Raw genomic sequence first — 20,127 nt, 5'->3', positions numbered from 1 at the left:
ATCTAGTAAAAGATCAGAATCTTGCCTCACAACCTGCCAGTTACCAAATTAATCTAAACTGGAAGTTTAAAAGTTCATGTTTCAAAGAACAAGGAAATGGAAGTTTATGTCCTTTGCAAGAATGGTCCCCAACCATTTTCTCACCGCTGACTGGTTTAATGTTTGGGTGGAGCATGCGTGTGTCCATGCGTGTATGTGGGAGGCATCTGTGCGTGCAGGGTGGGTGTGTGTGTGTGTGTGTGTGTGTGTGTGTGTGTGTGTGTGTGTGCGCGTGCACGCGGGAGGGGGGAAGAGCTGTCTCTGCGGCCAGTCCTGCCAAAGTCATGGCCTGGTACCGGACTGCAACCGGTACCGGGTTGGGGACCCCTGCTTTACAAAACCAGAAACCAGCAGTCAAACTTGGGAGGCCTGTGGTTAGAAGATATACTGTTATGTGTATAGTTCATTATTAGCACTGAAACTTGCCTAAGGGATAAAGCTTGACTCAGTCATGAAGAGTGGGTGTTCAAGGCATACATGAATCAGCAGCAGAAAATAACTGGTTATCCCATCTTATAATGCAAGTAGTGGATGCTTAGTTCCATGATTTAAATCCTCCCAGCAGGCATATCAAATTTCCACTAAGGTGCTACCATAACTCCAACTTGAATCAAATACTATTCCAAAAAAATACAGCTGACCAAATTACAAATAACATATTCTGGTCAAAAATCTTCAGCTGTGTATAGAAAGAAGTTAAGGACATCCACATTTCACAGATTTTTTTTTACTCCCAAAATCCTGAATTTTCCAGAATGAGTTGTATTAGGTAGTAGAAGGTACGCAGTGGGAATATACAGAATATATCCCCAGTTATTTACCTTAGGCAGTTCAATATTTTTAAGATTCTTATATAAACTCAAGTCTATAGGCAGAACAGAACTTGGAAGATTTGCTTCACTCTAAAAGAATAAAATAAATGATCAAAGCAAAGATATATTGAACTACATTCACTATACAGATTCAACATACCTAATTTTCCTCCCCATTTAGATTCACATTAAAGTACAGTATCCTTATTAAATTTGCCCAGAGTGTTCTTTCGCTATGGATCAGTATTGTCAAAACAACAACAAGAATAACAAAGTGTGTTGCTTATATACTGCCCTATAGAGCTTCAAGCACCGTCTTGGATGTTTACAAGTTAATTATACAGGCTACACATTGCCTCGCCTACAAGATGGGTACTCAATTCACTGACCTCAGAAGGATGGAAGGATGAGTGAACCTTGAGCCGGCTACCTGGGATTGAACCTGGGTTTTGAGAAGAGTTTATTATTTAACAATAATAAAGCACAGTTATTTTGTATCCTGAAGATACAGTAAATGTTGAAAGCTTATTGTGTCACTAAAGATCCAGTACAAACAAGATTTTTATATTATCTATTCATAAAGGAGATCAAACTCTATGGCACAGTGGTTAAACTGTAATACTGCAGCAAAGCCTCTGCTCACAACCTCAGTTTGATCCCGGTGCATTCAGGTAGCTGGCTCAAGGTTGACTCAGCCTCCTATCCTTCTGAGGTTGGTAAATTGAGTACCCAGCTCATTGGGGAGCAAGTTTTTGTTTGCATGATTATGTTGTAAACCGTGCAGTGAATGCTCCAGGCACTTCTATGGAATATAGAAGTCAAAACAATAGCAGTAACATAACGATGACAATGATAACAACAATAATGAAGCATAATTATTGTCCCCTGAATAAGATAAACTTTGAAAGCTTGTACCTCTTCATGCTGAAGTGTCCCAGAAGAGGAAGCTGAAGTCTCTACTGATTTCCCAGGACAAACAGCCATCTGATGGACAGCATCTTTGTTTCTATAATATACAAAGTACGTTTTTTTTAAAATTATAAAATTAACTGCATAATTGTTTTGATATCTAAAATGCCAGACATTTAAAGGAACTATGTGAAATAATCACAGGGTTGCAAATAAATTTATCATCCAGGGAAACTTTTTCCAAAGCTACAGAAACTGGATTATTTGCGAAAAAATGTAGTATTAAAAGATGCATTAAGATAAGAAAATAAATCCTAATATAATAAAAGATACAAATTTTAAAATTTGCTTACCTGATAAATATTATTTTTACTTTAGAAGGTGCACATTTGATTATTGAAGATGCATTCTGGTGAGTCTTTCCATACAGAACCTGTCCATTTATCTAGATAAAAATCAGAACAGCACTAACAGATGAGAATACAATTTTGTTTATTTTGTCCCAAACCAGTTCTTCCACAAAAGTAAATGCTTTGTTTACTATTTTTTAATGAAAGCTGCTCTTCAACCATGAAATTGCAATGCACTAATCCTGCTTTCTCTATATAATCTTGCTTTTGCTTATAATTATTTCCCCTGTGTTCACAAAATTCCTAACAGCTGTTAGCTTGTATTTGGCTCTCTTACTGAGTTAACAATGCCCTTCACTAGGTTATAGTGGACTGGCTGACTTTGGGAACATCATCATCAATTTTTAACAGTGATTGATCATCTCGTGACTCACTGTTTGTGAAATAAAAAAGAGGCACAGAATAGCAGCTTGCTGATGACAAATAAAGGTAAAACCAGCTATTTGCATCCAATCTGATTTGTAGCAGAGCATGGGAATATAAATTAAAACTGATTAAGTGTGACTCAATATATAAAGCAAAACGAAAAGAGAATGAAAAACGATGTTGCAGCACCTTAAAAGACTAACTGCTATATTTTAATGCGAGCTTTCACTGACAAACCCACTTCTCAAGACTCAGCAGTATACTTAGGTTTTCAAGATTTAAAAGCACAATTCCAAGATAATCAGAAGAAAAATCTACTAATCTATGTATTATTATTTTTAAATAATTTTATAGTTCCTTGGTCAAAATACTTCACTTATATTAGAACAGTCCCAAAAATCTTTCCTGAAATGAGTCTGGAATTTCAATAACAATTTGGTGATTTTTGAGCTGGCAATGTTTTCCGAAAGCAAAAATGTGACACTAGGCACCTGGAACTGAAAGGAAACGACCCTAAAGCCCCATTCAAGTATTAGGCTTGAAAGCATGTAGAGCGTAATTGTGATAGCGGTATGCTGATGTTCACAAGGCCTCTCACGTCCTCGCACCACTCAGATGTAAGGCAGACCTCCATGTGTTCTTCCCAAAGTGCTGTAGAGGTGCCCATAAATGAATTCAGCTAAAACGTATTTAGTTATGAATTTAGTTAGAGCGTTCCAATGATTGAGCACTCTGATAAGGGAGAGCTCCCGCTGACAGGAATTATATAAATGCATCCATCTGAACACGTTTACACGTGCCTCTGCAAACCTTTGCAATGAACTGGCAAAGGTCTACATTACTTCTGCATGGGGAAAAGGCAGTGGGACTTTTGTGTGTGCTCCAGTCCCCCATCATGATTACAGCACTACTGTATACAGTTTCAGGCTTAGCTGTAGTTATCTCTGTTTGAGAAATAAAAAGGACCAGGCCTTTGAAGGTATACAATATATTTTGGATGGGCTGCATTCCATTTGAAATTTCATGCTTGCACTTTGGGAATGCTCTTGTTTCTTGTATTGGCCCTGGATGGTCACATGGCAGGTCCTGTCCGGAATGCTTCTGCTCAGTTATGATTCTTATATGTGTAAGTTTTCCTTATGAAGGGTGACCTGATTAAGTGTCTGGGAGCTCCACCGGTATAAAATGCTCCAGCCTGTATGTGCTGACTGAGGCCCAATACTTGGAATATTTAACTGTGTTTATTAAACCTCTGTAAAATTCTGACTGTTTCTGAAACCAGTTCAAAGTGTTGGAAGCTTTAAATCAGAGCGGTAACATGGCCACCAGCTATTTTTATATCCTCTGGAACTACTGCTTAGCATTTTTTTAAAAAGTTATATCTTGGCATTAAATTAAAGTATGTAGAGACACACACCTTATTTTAGAGGAGAACTACATCCCTTGACACTGCTTGAAGGCATCATTCTCCTCTAAAATATGTACATGTAAAATATGTACCTTGTTTTAGCAAAAGATGGGGAATGGCAAAATTGGTGTAGAAAATTCACTGTGGTTGATGCTGCAGGTGAAAGCACAGCTTCTGGTGAGATTAGAGACAAAAAAAATATCAGGCAGATATTCTTCCAAATAATCCTCCTCTCCACGGAGGTCATCTTTGGATGTCCCGTTCCATGTTCAACCAATACCCATGTATATCTGAAATATACATGGGATCGGTACTTCCCAGTAATGGAGCACAGACTGTCTTTGCAATCTGCTTCATGTTCCAGTGTACAGTTAAACAGTATTATTCTGTTGTGCTTCTGATGTACAAACTGGTAGATGCTGTTTCCTTATATCTTGAATTTATTTCTGTATTTTTCTTGGTCTGGTGGTGTTCTTTTGATCATTAGTTTGCTGTTTGATTACTGTGTTCTAATTACTGTCATGATCTATCTTGTGAATGGGAGAGCCTTTTTTTGTCAGAATAAATATTTCAATAAATAAATAAAGCATACATTTACATAAATAATTTGTGTACTCACTCTAGATGTACAACAAACACTAGCTTAGTGGACATAAAAAGGATTTAACAGACTCAGGGATACTATATAAGCAGTAGCCAAGATAATTAAATGAAATATCCATAATCATTACATTTTCCAACATCAAATATTTGTGGCAAACAAATAGCAAGGGATGGTTTCTATGTTCATGTCCTGTTTGTGATCTATTGGAGCAATCTACCTGACTTCTTAGGGAACAAAATGGGAGAATGATCAAGCTAGTTATGACCATGGACAAGACAATGCTGAAAATATATGTGCATATGAATGGGTTGCACCCCTTCTCGAGATGTCCGTTATGGTATTGGTCGTGTGACTAGTGCACGGCTGCTCATGCAATGACATCTCATGAAATGGTTCAAACCACTTGTTAACGTTGCATGTGTGGTTGTAACAACAGGACTGTAGCTCTTTTTATTCTTATACATATCTCTTTCTGTTTACTGTAATACAGTAGTTCCCAATGTTGGTTAACCCAGTTGTTCTTGGACTGCAACTCCCAGAAACCCCAACCAAAACAGCTAGTGGTGAAGGCTTCTGAGAACTGCAGTCTAAGAACATCTGGGTAACCCAAAGTTGGGAACCACTGCTCTAATATTATGTTCTTATACTGTTGCATCTGGCAATTTCTATAGTATGTATTAGCCAAAATCCTGTTGCTTTAATGTAGTAAAGCACACTAGAGTAGGCCCATTAAATCAATGGGAATTTGGTGAGTCACCTACTCTGTAAGTTCCACTGATTCAAATGGACCTACTCAATTTGTGTCTTACTATGCTGAAGTAAGTCCCAGTTAGAGTAGGTCCATTTTAATCAATGGAACTTACAGGGGAGGTGATTCATCAAATCCCCAATGATTCAATGGGCCTACTTTAGTGCACATTTACTATCCTAAGCCACAGGATTTTGACCATTATGAGTGCTGAATACTGAATAACCCAAAAGTATCAATCTTTTCTCCAGCCAAAGAAAGATCCAGTAAGTGAGCCAAATATCTGCCTTCATCTAGTACTAAATCAATGAAATCTGAGAAGTACTTGGCCAATTTGACAGCATTCATTCTGGTAATGTCTTTGGAGATCACAATATACAGAATTAGATGACATCAGGCACTAGATTACAGTAACACACAGAGTCCAAAGGGATAAGTTTTAGGTTTCATGGAAATACAATAACAAAATAACCATACAGGTTTCTACTCAGTCCCACTGTGGTTAGTGTACTTGCTTCCAGATAAATAAGTGCTGGATCAAAGGTAAAGATGGTATATTCATTCCCATGATATGTTAACTGCCTTTTACCTCTACATGGTATCAAAGGTAGTTTCTTCCACCTACTTTTACAGCATTTCCTCCCCAATATCAATGTAACTGAAAATCAATCCTGGCCCCAAATATAAAATTCATATTAGGAAAACCAATACACTGATAAAGAAGGGATAAACTGAAAAAAGTAACATGCTATTAATTAAAATCTGCATTTTACACCAATGATCAAATGTTTTCCTATTCTTAGAGTCAGCATGTTTCATTTTAAGTATAATTACTGTGCACTTACTTCTAGTAACTCGTCTGCAATCTGCAGCCTGCCGTCTTTTCCAGCTGCTCCATTTGGATCAATTCCCACAACAAAAACGCTCATCTTGGATCGGTCTTTGTTCCCAGCCAGGCTGAGTCCTAACCCAGCTTTCCCTTTCTCCAGCTCTATCATATGCAGATCTCCTGACAGATTCCCATAACGGTGACGTATCGTTTCTACCCATAAAGAGAGGAAATTTCATGCATAGTATAGATAGGATTTAGCTCTAAAAACTTTAAAGGAACAGAGGTTTGAAAAGCAATAATTATGCATGATCATAAACCTGTAATTTCAACCATGCTGAAAAAATTCAAGTGAGATCTAGTTTTCTTTTCCAACAAAATTCTCTGCAACTTGAAAAAATGCCTCTTGTTTCGCTTGTTTTTTTAATTAGGATTGTTGCTCCTCTACTTGAAATAACAGGGGGAAAAATCTTGCATATTGCTTAATTCAGTAAATTGAATTGCATCATCAGGTCAATTGTGACTTATTGCATCCCTTCCATAGTTTTCTAGGTATGGCATACTCAGAAATGGCTAAACAGTTCCTTCTTCTGTGAGCACCCTGGGACTGTGTAGCTTGCTCAGGCCCACATAGACTGTCGCTTCTCCCAAAAGACAAAATGGGAAATCAAACTCCTGACCCCTGGCTCTCTCCACAATGCTATCCAGTCAGCTGATTCCTGCATATTGGTGCAAGAAGAAAATGTTTCCTAACAGCAAGGGAATCATCTCTTATAGCTGTAAGTGAAATGGCAGACATTACAGCAGCATGGATTTAAAAGATTCTGCCTAAAACCTGAATTCACATGGAAAGAAGTGCACAACAAAAATGATATTGATTTGCATAATGTGATCTGATTAAACAAGAAAAAAATCACCCAGCAAAAGATATCACTTAACTCATGCAGATGTAACAAGTCTGCATGATACCCGCCCTGAAAGACTGCCTCAGACGTCAAACTTACTCCAGCTGTACCCAAACTCATCTTCCTTGTCCAAATCTTCCAGGTGTTTGTTAAAGGACTGCTGCACAACTTCACTGCTCATTCCTGGAGATACCGAAGGAGGTGGCTGAGGCAAGTTACAAGATAAAGTCTTTTCCGGCTCAGAATCTGACTGGCTGGATGCCTGTGGAAAATAAGAAAAACACAGTGCCTGAGAACACACAGACCGGTGCTGGGAAAACAAAATGCATGAAATGATGAAAAAGAAAAGACTAGCACTCTGAAGTTAAAATACTGAGCAACAAAAGAATAACAAGGCAATCATAGATGGGAAAAAAACAGCCAAAGAAAGGCCTAAAATGCAATTTAAGCAAAGCACGACAGAGACTTCAGTCCAAATTCAGTGAAGATTTATGTGCATACTGACAATGTACCAAGGGCTTCCATAGACATGAGGATCCATTTCCAAAATAGATTGTTTTTAAAAAGTGAATTATGAGAGCACACTGGGGACGATTCACATTAAAAAAAAACATATTTGGCCAGTAACTTGTTGATTAGGTACACTAGCATACTAGGAATGACATAGCTGGCCGATTGCCACTAATTAAAGAGTCCCTGCTCTGACTTAAGATCCCATGCAACTCACATGCAATGAGACAAAAGTCGATCACAGTTCAAAATTGGAGCAGGGACTCCTTAAAGTAGCAGCATTCTGCCACTGACAGCAATGTCCTTCCCATTGCAGTGCCACTGCCACACAACAAAGTTTTGGCCTTTGATAAAACAGAAAAGTGCTTGAGATAATAAGTACACTGGAAAGGAAATCCTGTGAACAAAATTGCACTTACGGGTGGTAAGCCAAGTTGCAGGATAAGAGGGGTGGAGTTAAGTTGCTGATTTTCTTAAAACCTACTCAGGAAAGCCAAAGAACCCTCTAAACCAAGATGGGAAGTGGTAGAGAGAGATTAAAAGGGAAATAGTAGTTGGCCAACAACAACATAAAAAGAGCTTCCTGTGTTTCCTCCAGTGGGAGCCTCCATGAAGGGAAAGAGCCTTTCTGTTTATGAAAAAAACATTGGATCAGACTTATTACGTCTGTCTGTCTTTCTTTCTTTGTATATCTACCATTCATTTAATAGATGAAATACCATCCACTTTCAGTTATTGTGCAGCAGGGTGCAACAGGACAAGTAGAACTAATTTCTTGTGTTACTTTTTAAGAACAGTCTGCAATCCACTATGTTAAGCACATTATTTGCACCACTTGAGATGGAAGTGCACACTGAATATTCATCACTCTACCTTTAAAATACACAGGTGTGGGATCCCATACTACTATGTTAGTGGAACAGGAATCTTCTACACGGAGATATCCCATTTTAATTTAAGGATAAAATTGTACTTACTTAAACAGATATTTGGCCACTGAATGACTGATGAGGAAGGGGCTTTTAAATTGCGAATGTTGTACTTCTTTTGTATCAAGTTAAAAAAAACCTCCTCATTTTAAAATATTCAGTGCTTGTTTTTCATGTGATAATCTATTTGTTTTAATTTATAGTATTTTTATATTGTAAGGTACTTTGGGTCTGGTAAAGGAGAAAATGTAGGATAGAAATAAAATAATAAATCATCCATCTAACGAATCAACATGGGATGGAATGTCAAGTGCATGTCATCTCATCTAATTTTTACTTTGCTGAGGACAATGACCTGATGAGAAAGTACTCTGCCACTTTTATGTGCCTTTGGTATACAGAGGTATAGCATATTCCCACACCCAGTAAGATAACTTGGGAAAATATTTTAATAAGATAATATTAACAATATCACTGAGTTTGGTGATTTGAATGTGATGGTCCTAGTGCAGACACAAGTCCCTCTTCTCCGACAGAAGATGAGTATCACTTGTCAACCACAAATACAAAACATGACAGTTCCTGAATTATTTCAACTGGCACTCTGTAGATATGAAACAAAAAGTTTGGACGATAGCAAGTACACACACACACACACACACACACAAACACCACACAGAGACAAGTGCTTTGACAGAAACAGGTACATTTGGAAGGAATAGGTGACCCTTCTGAAATGATCACAGGGCCATATTTCAGTATGACAGACAGAGTGTGCAAAATGTACAATGTACACAGTTACTAGGATAAAAACTACAAACTAAGACAAACCTTAAATGGTGCAGGAGCAAAAGGGTTACATGGGGAACAACTGGAGGTAAATCTAATTGGATGTTGCATGTCCTATGATAATAGAAAATAGTAGAGTATTTGTTATAGAATCCCTAACTGTGTGCTCCTTGGAGTCTGTACAGAAATAAGATATACAGGGAATGGATTTCATAAAAATTCTTATATAAAGGAAATTGGCTTTGCCATAATAGAATCTAGTATGGTTACTCATTAGCTGTCTGGAATTTGTCTGCAAATGCTTTACAGCAGGGGTGGATAACATCCTGCCTATTTGACACATATACCCCAATAGCATGCTTCTGCATCCTTCACCCCTCCCCCCATGAAACTGTGCTACTGAAATACAATAGCAAATTGGAACTCCTACTTTTAAAGGATTTAATCTAGACTGCTATAGAGATCTGATTGCAAACTACCACCACCAAAAACTCCTGCATGCTTTAATGCTCTACATCACTGGTTCTTAACCTTGGGTTACTCAGGAGTTTTGGACTGCAACTCCCAGAAGCCTTCACCACCAACTATGCTGCCTGGGGTTTCTGGGAGTTGCAGTTCAAAAACATCAGAGTAACAAAGGTTAAGAACCACTGCTCTACATCAACTTGGCACCCAAATTCAATGGTGTGATTTGTTGCCAAATTTTGATTACATGGTAAAGGTGCTAGTGGAGCCCACAGGGGATTGCAAGGGAATTGGTCCACAGATGGGCAAAGAGCACATACCCACTTTTTAGGAACAAAACAACTCCACAATCTGAGAACAAACAAAATGCACTTTTTTTTACAGATTTTGGATGTGCCTTGTGTTTACTTGAAGAACCTGAGCATATTATTTCCTTGTGCTACTCCCAGTTTCTTTAAAAAAGTGACCCTCTAATTTGACAAATCAGTAATTTTATTTCCATTCCTTGTATCTGTTACTATGTACAGACATAATAACTGCATGCAAACATGCTCTATTTTAGGAATGCAGAAACTGCCTTTATACTGTGGCAAAACAACTGGTCCTTCTCTGTTGTCTATTTGCTAACTGTCACTGTCACTCTAAATATATAAATGGGAATCTTTTATAGCCCAATGAGGAGGTGTGAGGTATTGAACCTGGGAACACCTGCTTGAAAAACATTTGCTCTGCTACCAAGCTACAATTTTTCCCATTTTCATGGCACTGTTAACAAACAGGCAACATATCAATGGGCAACTGCTTGGTGGACCTAGGGTTCTGGCCAAAGAACATCTGTAGTGCAATCTGCAACCAAAGTCTATGCCCTGAATCCATAAATCTTCACATGCAGCAGTGGGTAGCAGTGAGGATATCTAACATTACTCATTTTTGGTGTTATACATTCCATTAGCACTGATTATGAACAATACTGATGGAGCCATGAGACTGTGTAATCTAGCGACTGTTGACACAAAGGAGGTATGCTTGTATCTCCATAGTTCAGTTACAGTGAAATCATATTTTCTACTTGGGCATAAGATCATTTAGTCTATCATTTGTGTTCCATATTCTCCATTTATTCTTTGATATGTATAGCTTGATACACCAAGCCCCCACTGCTACCATGTTGTTGTCTAACTGAAATGCAGATGTTTGGGCATTGTGGGAAGAATCCGTTTGTTTCTCCTAATGATACACTGGGCAGGATTTGAAATTTGGGCATATCTCTGATACAGAGAATATTTATTTCCAAGAATACACTGATTTATAGATATTTGGTAATCTATGTTGAAAGAGGGAGTGGGGAAAACAAAGATACAGAAACATAAATAGTCACTGGGTCCATCACAAACACACACAGGTACCATCCAACCTTGTTAGTGCTGGGTTGCAGAGGATCAACAAAAGGGTTAGTGCTGCTGAAGGCAGGAGGCTTACTGAAAGGTTTGTGTTGCAGGTAAGGCATAGGGAGGTTCTACAAGAAAAACAGAGAGGGACTTGCTAACCGAAAGGTAGATATAAATGGGTACATTCACACATGCATAGCTGTGATTTGGCAAACTTCAAATGATGACTTGTATGTGTGAAATGGTGGCCATGGCAGAAACACAACAGCACACTTTGTATATAATTTCACAATATCACAAACACAATTCATTTTAATGGAAACAGTTAACAAACTCAAGCAGAGAATCACTGAGTGATAGGGTATCCATCGATGTGCATGCATGTATGAATCACCCTTTATTCATAAGCCTCTTTGTGACTTTCATCATTTCAAAAGGTAGGCACTTCACACAGATCCTTCCAAATATCCCTTTACGAGCAATGCTAGTCCAAATTACAAAGGTAAGCACATTCAGCATTTAGTGCTACCACAAACACTTGCCATGATCTGACATATTTGCCCTGAAAATAATATAAACAAAGGCTGAATGTAGGTGCCTGATGTTTTTATCTCTGGAAAAATACTCAGGTCCACAAGGTTCCTAAGGTCCTCGCAATCCTCTTCATTTTCTGACCTGATCATGGTGCAGTCTTGTATTTACACCATTCTGTGCTGATCACAATTACCTCCAGTCTGCTATCATAGTTTATAAACTGTGATCTAATCTCACCATGATTTCACTGGTATAATAGATGCAAGCTTGCACCATGATTAGGTCAGATGCTGATAAGGAAATCCCATACAAGATGGGAGAGGGAAGAAACACAACTAGACAGTAAAGAGAAGCAAATGAAAATGGAAACGTCCTAGGGACACTTTTTATCCAGTATCCTGTTCAATATTCTCACATGCAGAAATCCAGCCACGGAAGCTACAACGTTCTAATGAGGTGCCACTCACATACCTGGCTTTGGATGACTTGACAGATCACCCCAAACTGCCACAGGAGCTTCTGCAGTTGCAGCCCCATTCATGCATAAATATTGAACAGAATGCCGCCCCTTAGCTCATAACCAACCACTTAGAAGTAGGCTTTCTTTTTGAACAAAATGAGACTTATTTCCAACCAAGCATGAAGAAGATCAGAATGAACAAGCATTTCATCACATCTATGGCAGCTACCAGAAAATTAGCAGATTGTAACTTGTATGTATGGTAATTGAAGTCTGAAGATACTTGTCATTATGCTGCTCACCCTTTGCAAATAATTGCAGAAGACATGCACAACAGAATGCAAAACTGTTCTTTAATAACCCTGATTAAAAGTCATTCAGAAACTTGCATGAGAAAGAGAAGAGTACTCCCCTACCCCCAATGAACTGTGGTGAAAGTTGCTAGCTAGTTGCTGGCTCCTTTTTTATTTTTTGCTTCATAAAACAATATTAAAAAGTCATTCTCAATACATAAATAACATAGTTAGCTCTCTGAATGACTACCTATGGCTAAACAGTGGAAAACACCTTAAAAGAATCCTGTTCTAACAGCAGCAGGCTTCCAGTGAAAAGTACAAACTAACGGTACTGCATTTCTATCTTAAATATTCAGCAAGCGAATACAATTTGCCCATGCCACAGCAAATGTGTAAGCCGGGTTCATATCCCACATACAAATTACCAACATTCAGCAAAGCAACTCCATGCAACTTTACCTGGGATGACTGATGATAAAATGGATTATTAGGTTTCTGCCCACTGGGAGCAGAGGACGATAAAGAGCTATAAAGAGATTCTGGCTGGGAAACAAAAGTTATGAAACAACTAGTAAATTAAACAAGCAGCTTATAGCAGATCTACAAGGAGGAAGTCTAGTTTCGGGTGATGAAAGCAGCTATATTAAAACTATTTTGCAAATAGCTGAAAGTCCAAAGCAAAACACATTCTTCTGTGTACATGTATGGTGCCAGTAAGCTTGTGATATTTCTAGTTTGTGCTTCACAGCAAAATCAATAGTTCCAGAACAAAAAGTATACTGGGGTGCTGGGTAGTGTGTCCTATATTACCCAGTGCAGATTGTGCAGTCCTTGTGCAATCTAAAATTCCTTCTAGTTATTGTGTTTGATGGCCATAAAGTCAAGTTGCCTCATGCACAGGTGTTGTGTGGCACTAATACCCCAGGCAAAGGTTGGAAAGTTACTAATTTCAGTTACAACTACCAGAATCCCTCAGCCAGCAGGCAAGAACCCTAAAAGCCTTTCTCACTGGGTCTACAGAAACATAAATATTTTATCAAATTTCTGCATGAATAAAATGACTATGCAGTTGGCTGCCATCATTTGCTTTGTATCACAAGCCTGAACTGACCTGCAAATCCATTTAAAAATAGGAATCTAAGCTATTTCAAGCTCAAGCAAGTAATTGCTATCCCAGGCTTCTCAGTATGGGATCTGTGGGGTGAAGATTCTCTTCCTTCTCAAATTAACACCATTGTGGACATCTACTGAATTTCTCACCAGATAATCTGGATCTTTATATCTTCAAAAAAGGTTTTATATCTTTTTAAAAAAGTTCATATGCTTACCCTTGGTCTGTGTATAATGCTTTGTACCATAAAGATTACAGGGTTGCCTGCTCTTCGTATGACTTCCACAGCTTGTTCATGGCTTGCATCTCTGAGGTTAATTCCATCCACCTGAAATCGTAAGGCCTAAGTTTTAAACTATGGTACATGCAGTTTTAAAAGAGTAATAATTCAGTAAGTTCCAGAATTTTTACTAGAATTCACCGTTTCGCAGTGAAAAGACAGAAACAAAAATGGTTTAGTGAATTCAGCTCTCCCAATGAAAGCTTTCACTATTGAAGACAAATGTTTGATCAGTCTTTTTCATACATCAAGACGACAAACAGGGTGACATTTTCAGCAAATATCGTGGCCTTTAAATTATGTGGCAATAATCTAACAAGGAGAAAGGCGAGGTAAAATATTTTAAATAGATAATAAATAAATAAAATTATAGTTGTTAATTAGCTGCAATAGTTTTACAAATGGAAAGTAATAATAGACGTAACGTTAGATTTGGACTTAGTCCTGCTTGAAAGCAAACCCACCAATATTGGTGGAATTTAACTTGATTGTGCCCAATTTCAGCCCCACAAAGTTCAATGGCTCTACATTATTAACTATCATCGCAACCAAGTCTGGATGCAATCACTAGTTAATGACCAAATATGGAAAGTGCACACCTAAAGCAACTATGATGCGCTCTTTGGATGATGTGAGCATTTAATTTCAATAGATACATTTGAAATTAATGAATAAATTGTAAATTAAGGCTTGCTAGCTAACTGGCTGAATGAAGAAACACATCATGAGGCATCTGGTGGGGCCACTGTGAGATACAGGGAGCTAGACTAAGTGGGCCCTTGGCCTGATCCAGCAGGGCTCTTCTTATGTTCTCCAATGTTGCTATATACTGAGATGTGAAAAAACGGCTGTAGTTCAGACCTCACTTAATCTTGTCCACTGCAACTTCTGTCAGCCCTGGCAGGAATAGCCAGCCATAAGGGATGACAGCCATCACAGTCAGAGAACATCTGGAGAGCCATATGCTTCTTATCCCAGCCTTGGGCAGACTACTCCCTGTCAGTCTCATTGCCTCTATTTACAATGCAACAACAGCATTATTGACCTTTTAGGGATGGATGAAAATTTTATCTCAGTTCATTTTTGGCAAGAATCTACCAAAATTTTCGAATTTCCTTCTATTTAAGGTGGAAAGAGCTTTAGGTTTTTAAAAAATCAGTATTGAAGAAACAAGCCACCCAGGCTCAGGGCTTCTATTCAAACAAATTTGTGATGGTTAATTATCACTGTTTTTAGGTGCGCATGACGTTTCTCATTTTTGACACCTATATGACAGGTAAGGTCAACATAGTATTCTCTATGCTGGAAACAGCTAGGGCTTTTGTATTTGGTTGTTAAAAATGGAGAAGAACCCTGTTTCAATTTACTTTGTAAGAAATAAAGGGAAGTTGCAAATCTCATATTTGAGAGAAAAACTTGGGGTTTTAAAAATTCAAATGCAAAAGAAAGGATTGCTACAAGGAACTGTGGTAACTGTAGACAAATTAATCTGAAAAATCCAAGCATTTTATATATATTCAAAATATTATTGGTCCACATCAGACTAATTGATCTATATACAGTAGTGCTGTACATACAACCTGTTCTCTTTTTAAAAAGGTTTTGTAATGAGCAGCCAAATTTTAAAAAAAACCCACAGATAATTAAAAAATGATTCATCTTTCCAAATGAATGATGTGTTTTTACACACTTCATTGGAATATGTGTGTGTACATGTGTGTGTATGAATATATGTGTTTGTGTATATGTATATGTACACACACACACACACTTCGTTGTAGAGAACCAGATAAATAGGAGCATTTGTAACATTAAATACAACGTTCCCTTTTATTTAAATGGGGAAAAGTGAAACAATGACATAAACATTCCCTTGAAGGTTCCACATTGGAAAGCTAACAGCATTTCCTGCTAGGAAGCCTTCAGCTGCAGTTATATAGGATGAAAACAACAAGTTTGTTCTGGTGGCAGAAAAGAAAATATGATTCCAGAGTTAGTATTAGAAAGTTATTTGTATTTTGGCTACTGCAAAAAGCTTGAAGCAGAGATAAAGCATGCTATATGTTAGTTGCAATATTAACAATAGAGTTTCCATTGGAAGAAGTGCCTTTCCTTGGATTTTACAGACTGCCTAAAAATGAAAACATACAGGGTAAAGTCTGGAGAGAAGAAACTGAGAGTCAAATATTTCAGTTTGTGAATTCTGCAAAGTAGAAACAAGGGAACGTAAAGGATCCAAATCGTATACCACAACACTATACAACACTACCACCAGACTTGATATGTATTGTTTTGATACCATGTATTCTACTTCTGAAAACTAAGCTCCTCAAACATCCAGTACAGTTTAAGCCCATGAATGTAAGTAATAAGCAACAGAATACCTCCACTATTCTATCTCCTGTTTTCAAGGTTCCATTTTTGCCGGCAGGACTGTCATCAAGAATGTGTTTGATAAATATTCCTCGCATGACTTCACCACTGCTCAGACGGCTTCCCATTCCTCGTCCACCAACAATGCTGATTCCCAGGGACTTGTTAGGCTCTCTCCAGAGCTCAACTCTATTTTTTAAAGAAGTACACAGGTTCAATTTCTAATACCAGTTTGCAGTTTTTGCAAATACATCTTGGATTATTTCAATTTAGCACAGAGAAAATTTTGATGAAAACGTGACGAGTTTCCAGTTTTCGGCAAGAGTATGTTTGGAACCAATGAAATGGGAATGCAAGATTTGTGGAATTAGACACTGTTAAAATAGTTCACTTAAATGTTTAAAAGAGTTAGTAAAGAAATCCCTGAAGGGCTGGATGGTTACTGTTTTTACAATGACATTGTCTCAAGGAGCTAGCTGTATAGTTATGATATACTCTTATTAGTTATAATTAGAGATGGGGACAACTCACCATTTTGTCAATCCGTCCCGCTTCGTGAGTCGTCAAAAGTTGATGAATCATGAAGTGCAAAGTTGCCCCATGAAGTGACGAATAATGAAGTTATTCCTCGATTTGTGGGTGCTTATTTTAAAAAAAGACCCCGTCCCCCAGCTGTCACCACCCCTCTGCTGCCACCCCCACTTCTGTGCCACCACCAGCCCCCTCCACCCCCACCGACACCCCCTTCCTATTAAAAAAACCTTTGCAAAGACGGCAGCTGCAGCATCCCTATCTTAAATGAAGCCGTAACCACCATATTTGCAAAGGGCAGTCATTCTCCCTTTTTACACACCGTGGCTGCTGAGGCCAGATGGAGACCTCAGCAGCGGTGATTAAGGTAAGGAGATTTGGGGGGGGCTAAGGTAGGGAGAGGAAGGGGTGGGGGCTTAGGCTTTGGGGGTGGCTGTAGGGGTTCTCTGGAACCCACGAATATGAAGAGACAAATATTTAATGAATCGGCTATTTTTGTCGAAAAAGCCAATTTGTTTTTATATTCGTCCCCATCTCTAATTAAAATATTTGTTACTGCCCAAGCAGTATACCTCCCATCGATCTACTACAGCCACTCTGGGCAGTTCATAGCAAAATAAACAGAAAAAAACACACCATTAAATAATACCCACAAACATAATAGTATAAAAACATAACAAATATTTATCAATTAATTATACTTAAAAAGAAAAGATAATATAGAAAACAGTTACTAAAAGCAGTCAATAAATGCAAGATGGCAGAACTGGTAACTTAAAAGCTGAAAAAACCTCTACGTTCTATTGATGTACTATCTTGAAAATCTCTTGAAAGTCCCCAGTGAAGAAAGATTGGTCAGGTGGATTTGGGGCAGTTTATTCCAAAGGTGTGGCACAATTGCACATTCCAAGGTGGCCTCCACAATAGAAAACCTTATGCCAAATAAATGTCTTTAGTCTTCAAGGTGCCAAAAGATATTTGATGCTCTTCTTGTAACAGACTACTACAGATACCTTTCCCCCCAAAACAAAATAAATAAAAATATCTGAGGCGTGTCCAAACTCTGAAGAAACTCTTCTTCTCACTTTATATTTAAATATGGCTCTATATACCGTATTTTTCACTCCATAAGACGCACCTCTCCATAAGACGCACGTCATTTTTAGGGGAGGAAAATAGGAAAAAATATGCTGGCAATTTCAGCCCGCTGGGCCCGTGGAGGTGGGGGGAGCCTTGGAAGGGTCTGAGAATGCCTTCCAAGATGCTTTTGAGGCTTTCCAAGCCTCAGAAGGGTCCTAGAAGGGCGCGATTTTGCCCTGCTGGCCCCATGGGGGGAGCCTCCAAAGGGTCCTGGAAGGCACTCTCGGGCCCTTTGGGGGCTCCCCCTGTCCCTCCACAGGGCCAGCGGGGGTGAAATCGCCAGCTTCCAGGATCCTTCTGAGGCTTTCCAAGCATCAGAAGGGTCCTGGAAGGTCGCGATTTTGCCCTGGCTGGCCCCGCGGGGGTGGGTGAGTGGAGGGAGCCTCCAAGGGGTCATGGAAGGCACTCTTGGACCTTTCCAAGGCTCCCCCCACCATCCCCCCACTGAGCACTGGGGAGCGCTGTTTTACAGTATTTGGTCCACAAGACGCAGACACTTCCCCCCCCCACTTTTTGGGGGTGGAAAAGTGCATCTTATAGAGTGAAAATACGGTATTAATGTTGCACACTAGAGATCTGTGGGAAACTGCTGAAATCAAAGACTAAACACAGCAGCAGCCTGATGAAAATGTGAAACTGTCTGACTGACTGTGATCTCATACAATCACTTCATTCCCACTTCTTTCCCAGGAGACCCTTCCTTCCCATTCCTGAGTTCAATACAATTAGCACATCTCTGCAACAGTATTTTTAATGTGTCATAGTACAAAATCAGGCTTTGCCATAATGGTTAGAAACAAATATGTTTCTCTTCAGACAGGTGTTTCCTTTGTGACTGGCAGCCTGAGATTTTTAAATGGATTACTGTGCTCTGCTGTATGTATTTAGTATTGATTTTATTGACCATTTAAACACAATGCTTGTTCAATTCTTTTAAACATTTGTATACTTAGTATTCTTAACTTTTGAATATTGTCCTTTTAATGATGTAAGCTGTTTTGAGTCCTTTTCAAGGAAAAAGGCAGAGTGAAAATATTTTAAATAAATAAATAAGTAAAAGTTGGAAATGGAGTTTTTGTTAACATCAGTATCACTACTGAGGAGGAAAGAGAAGAGAGGCAAATGAGTCCTGTAAGTTTCATTAAGAGAGGAGGGAGGACCATGCCTTATGAAGAAGGCAACACATACAGTAAGGAACTCCTGATTGCCTAATCATAACTCCGTAAAATGCATGAGATCTGAATTCCCTGCTCATTTAACTAATCTTGCTAATTAAATATGGGTCCCATTTCTCTTAATTTCCAGATATCCTGGCTGATAGTTATCTAGACATTGAAATAGAATTACATAATTAATAGTCACTGACACCGATAATGTTATGTCTAATTCCAGTACATCAAACCAAAGTACTGAATAGATATCAAAACAACAGCTACCGTCTTGGCTGGTTCCAGTTATTGTAGCCTGCATTCTGAAGTTCACTTTCTTCTCCTTCCCCTTCTTCACGTTCAGGCAGTTCTGGAATTTCTCTGAATAAACAAGGACACATACAGGATGTTTTTAGAGGCCTACAAATGTGCTAAGCTGGGTCCTCAATAAAGAGTACTTCTCCTGGTCTGACAGCACAGAAGTCAAAATGGACCTCTGAACGCTTAGGGCTTTGTCTAAATTTGAATAGTAGGTGTAGGGGGGTAAAACAAATTGCCATGGAGATATGCAGTGGGTGATACGCCTGCAAAGAAACCACAAACAAGGGCACAGGCACAGCTACAGATACAGTAAAAGAAAGAAAGAAAGAAAGAAAGAAAGAAAGAAAGAAAGAAAGAAAGAAAGAAAGAAAGAAAGAAAGAAAGAAAGAAAGAAAGAAAGAAAGAAAGAAAGAAAGAAAGAAAGAAAGAAAGAAAGAAAGAAAGAAAGAAAGAAAGAAAAAGTTTAACATTACAGCAAAACAGCCATTAAAAACTGCTGGATATCTCATTAGATTAGATATTTGTTTGCAGAGATAGAGGTTGGGAGTTCGATTCCCCACTGTGCCTCCCTGACAGGGGCTGGACTCAATGATCCATAGGCTCCCTTCCAGCTCTGCAGTTCTCAGATTATTACAAATTACATAAGAATACAACATTTGTCAAGATGTTATTGGACTAAAACTCCCAGATCCTTCACCACTAGCTGTGCTGGCCAGGATTTCTGAGAGTTGCAGTCCAAAAACATATAGTGGCCCAAGAACAGGACGCACTGGTCTACACAGATGGGGAAAGCTAAGTACAGATATTGCTGTCATTTTTAGT

General features: G+C 38.6%; 1 protein-coding gene across 22 annotated transcripts in view; it reads right to left on the bottom strand.

Annotated features, from left to right (window-relative positions):
• MPDZ (multiple PDZ domain crumbs cell polarity complex component) overlaps positions 1 to 20,127 on the bottom strand; it is a 127,703-nt gene that overhangs the window by 36,287 nt on the left and 71,289 nt on the right. For 10 of the 22 annotated variants that reach the window (XM_078384964.1, XM_078384971.1, XM_078384967.1 and 7 more), the window contains 11 exons: positions 19,273 to 19,365; positions 16,177 to 16,354; positions 13,730 to 13,840; positions 12,861 to 12,944; positions 11,138 to 11,239; positions 9,301 to 9,372; positions 7,130 to 7,292; positions 6,142 to 6,338; positions 2,114 to 2,205; positions 1,767 to 1,857; positions 861 to 941 (listed from right to left, as the gene is read on the bottom strand). In XM_078384964.1, the coding sequence (XP_078241090.1) occupies positions 861 to 941; positions 1,767 to 1,857; positions 2,114 to 2,205; positions 6,142 to 6,338; positions 7,130 to 7,292; positions 9,301 to 9,372; positions 11,138 to 11,239; positions 12,861 to 12,944; positions 13,730 to 13,840; positions 16,177 to 16,354; positions 19,273 to 19,365 (1,264 nt within the window). The remainder of the gene's footprint in view (positions 1 to 860; positions 942 to 1,766; positions 1,858 to 2,113; positions 2,206 to 6,141; positions 6,339 to 7,129; positions 7,293 to 9,300; positions 9,373 to 11,137; positions 11,240 to 12,860; positions 12,945 to 13,729; positions 13,841 to 16,176; positions 16,355 to 19,272; positions 19,366 to 20,127) is intronic. The other 12 variants (XM_072992117.2, XM_072992119.2, XM_072992120.2 and 9 more) reach the window with 3 other exon arrangements.

This window comes from Pogona vitticeps, chromosome 2 (genome assembly GCF_051106095.1).
Source record: "Pogona vitticeps strain Pit_001003342236 chromosome 2, PviZW2.1, whole genome shotgun sequence".
Lineage (NCBI taxonomy): Eukaryota > Metazoa > Chordata > Lepidosauria > Squamata > Agamidae > Pogona > Pogona vitticeps.
Note: the sequence above shows the minus strand (reverse complement) of the source record. Positions and strands in the feature narration are given on the sequence as shown.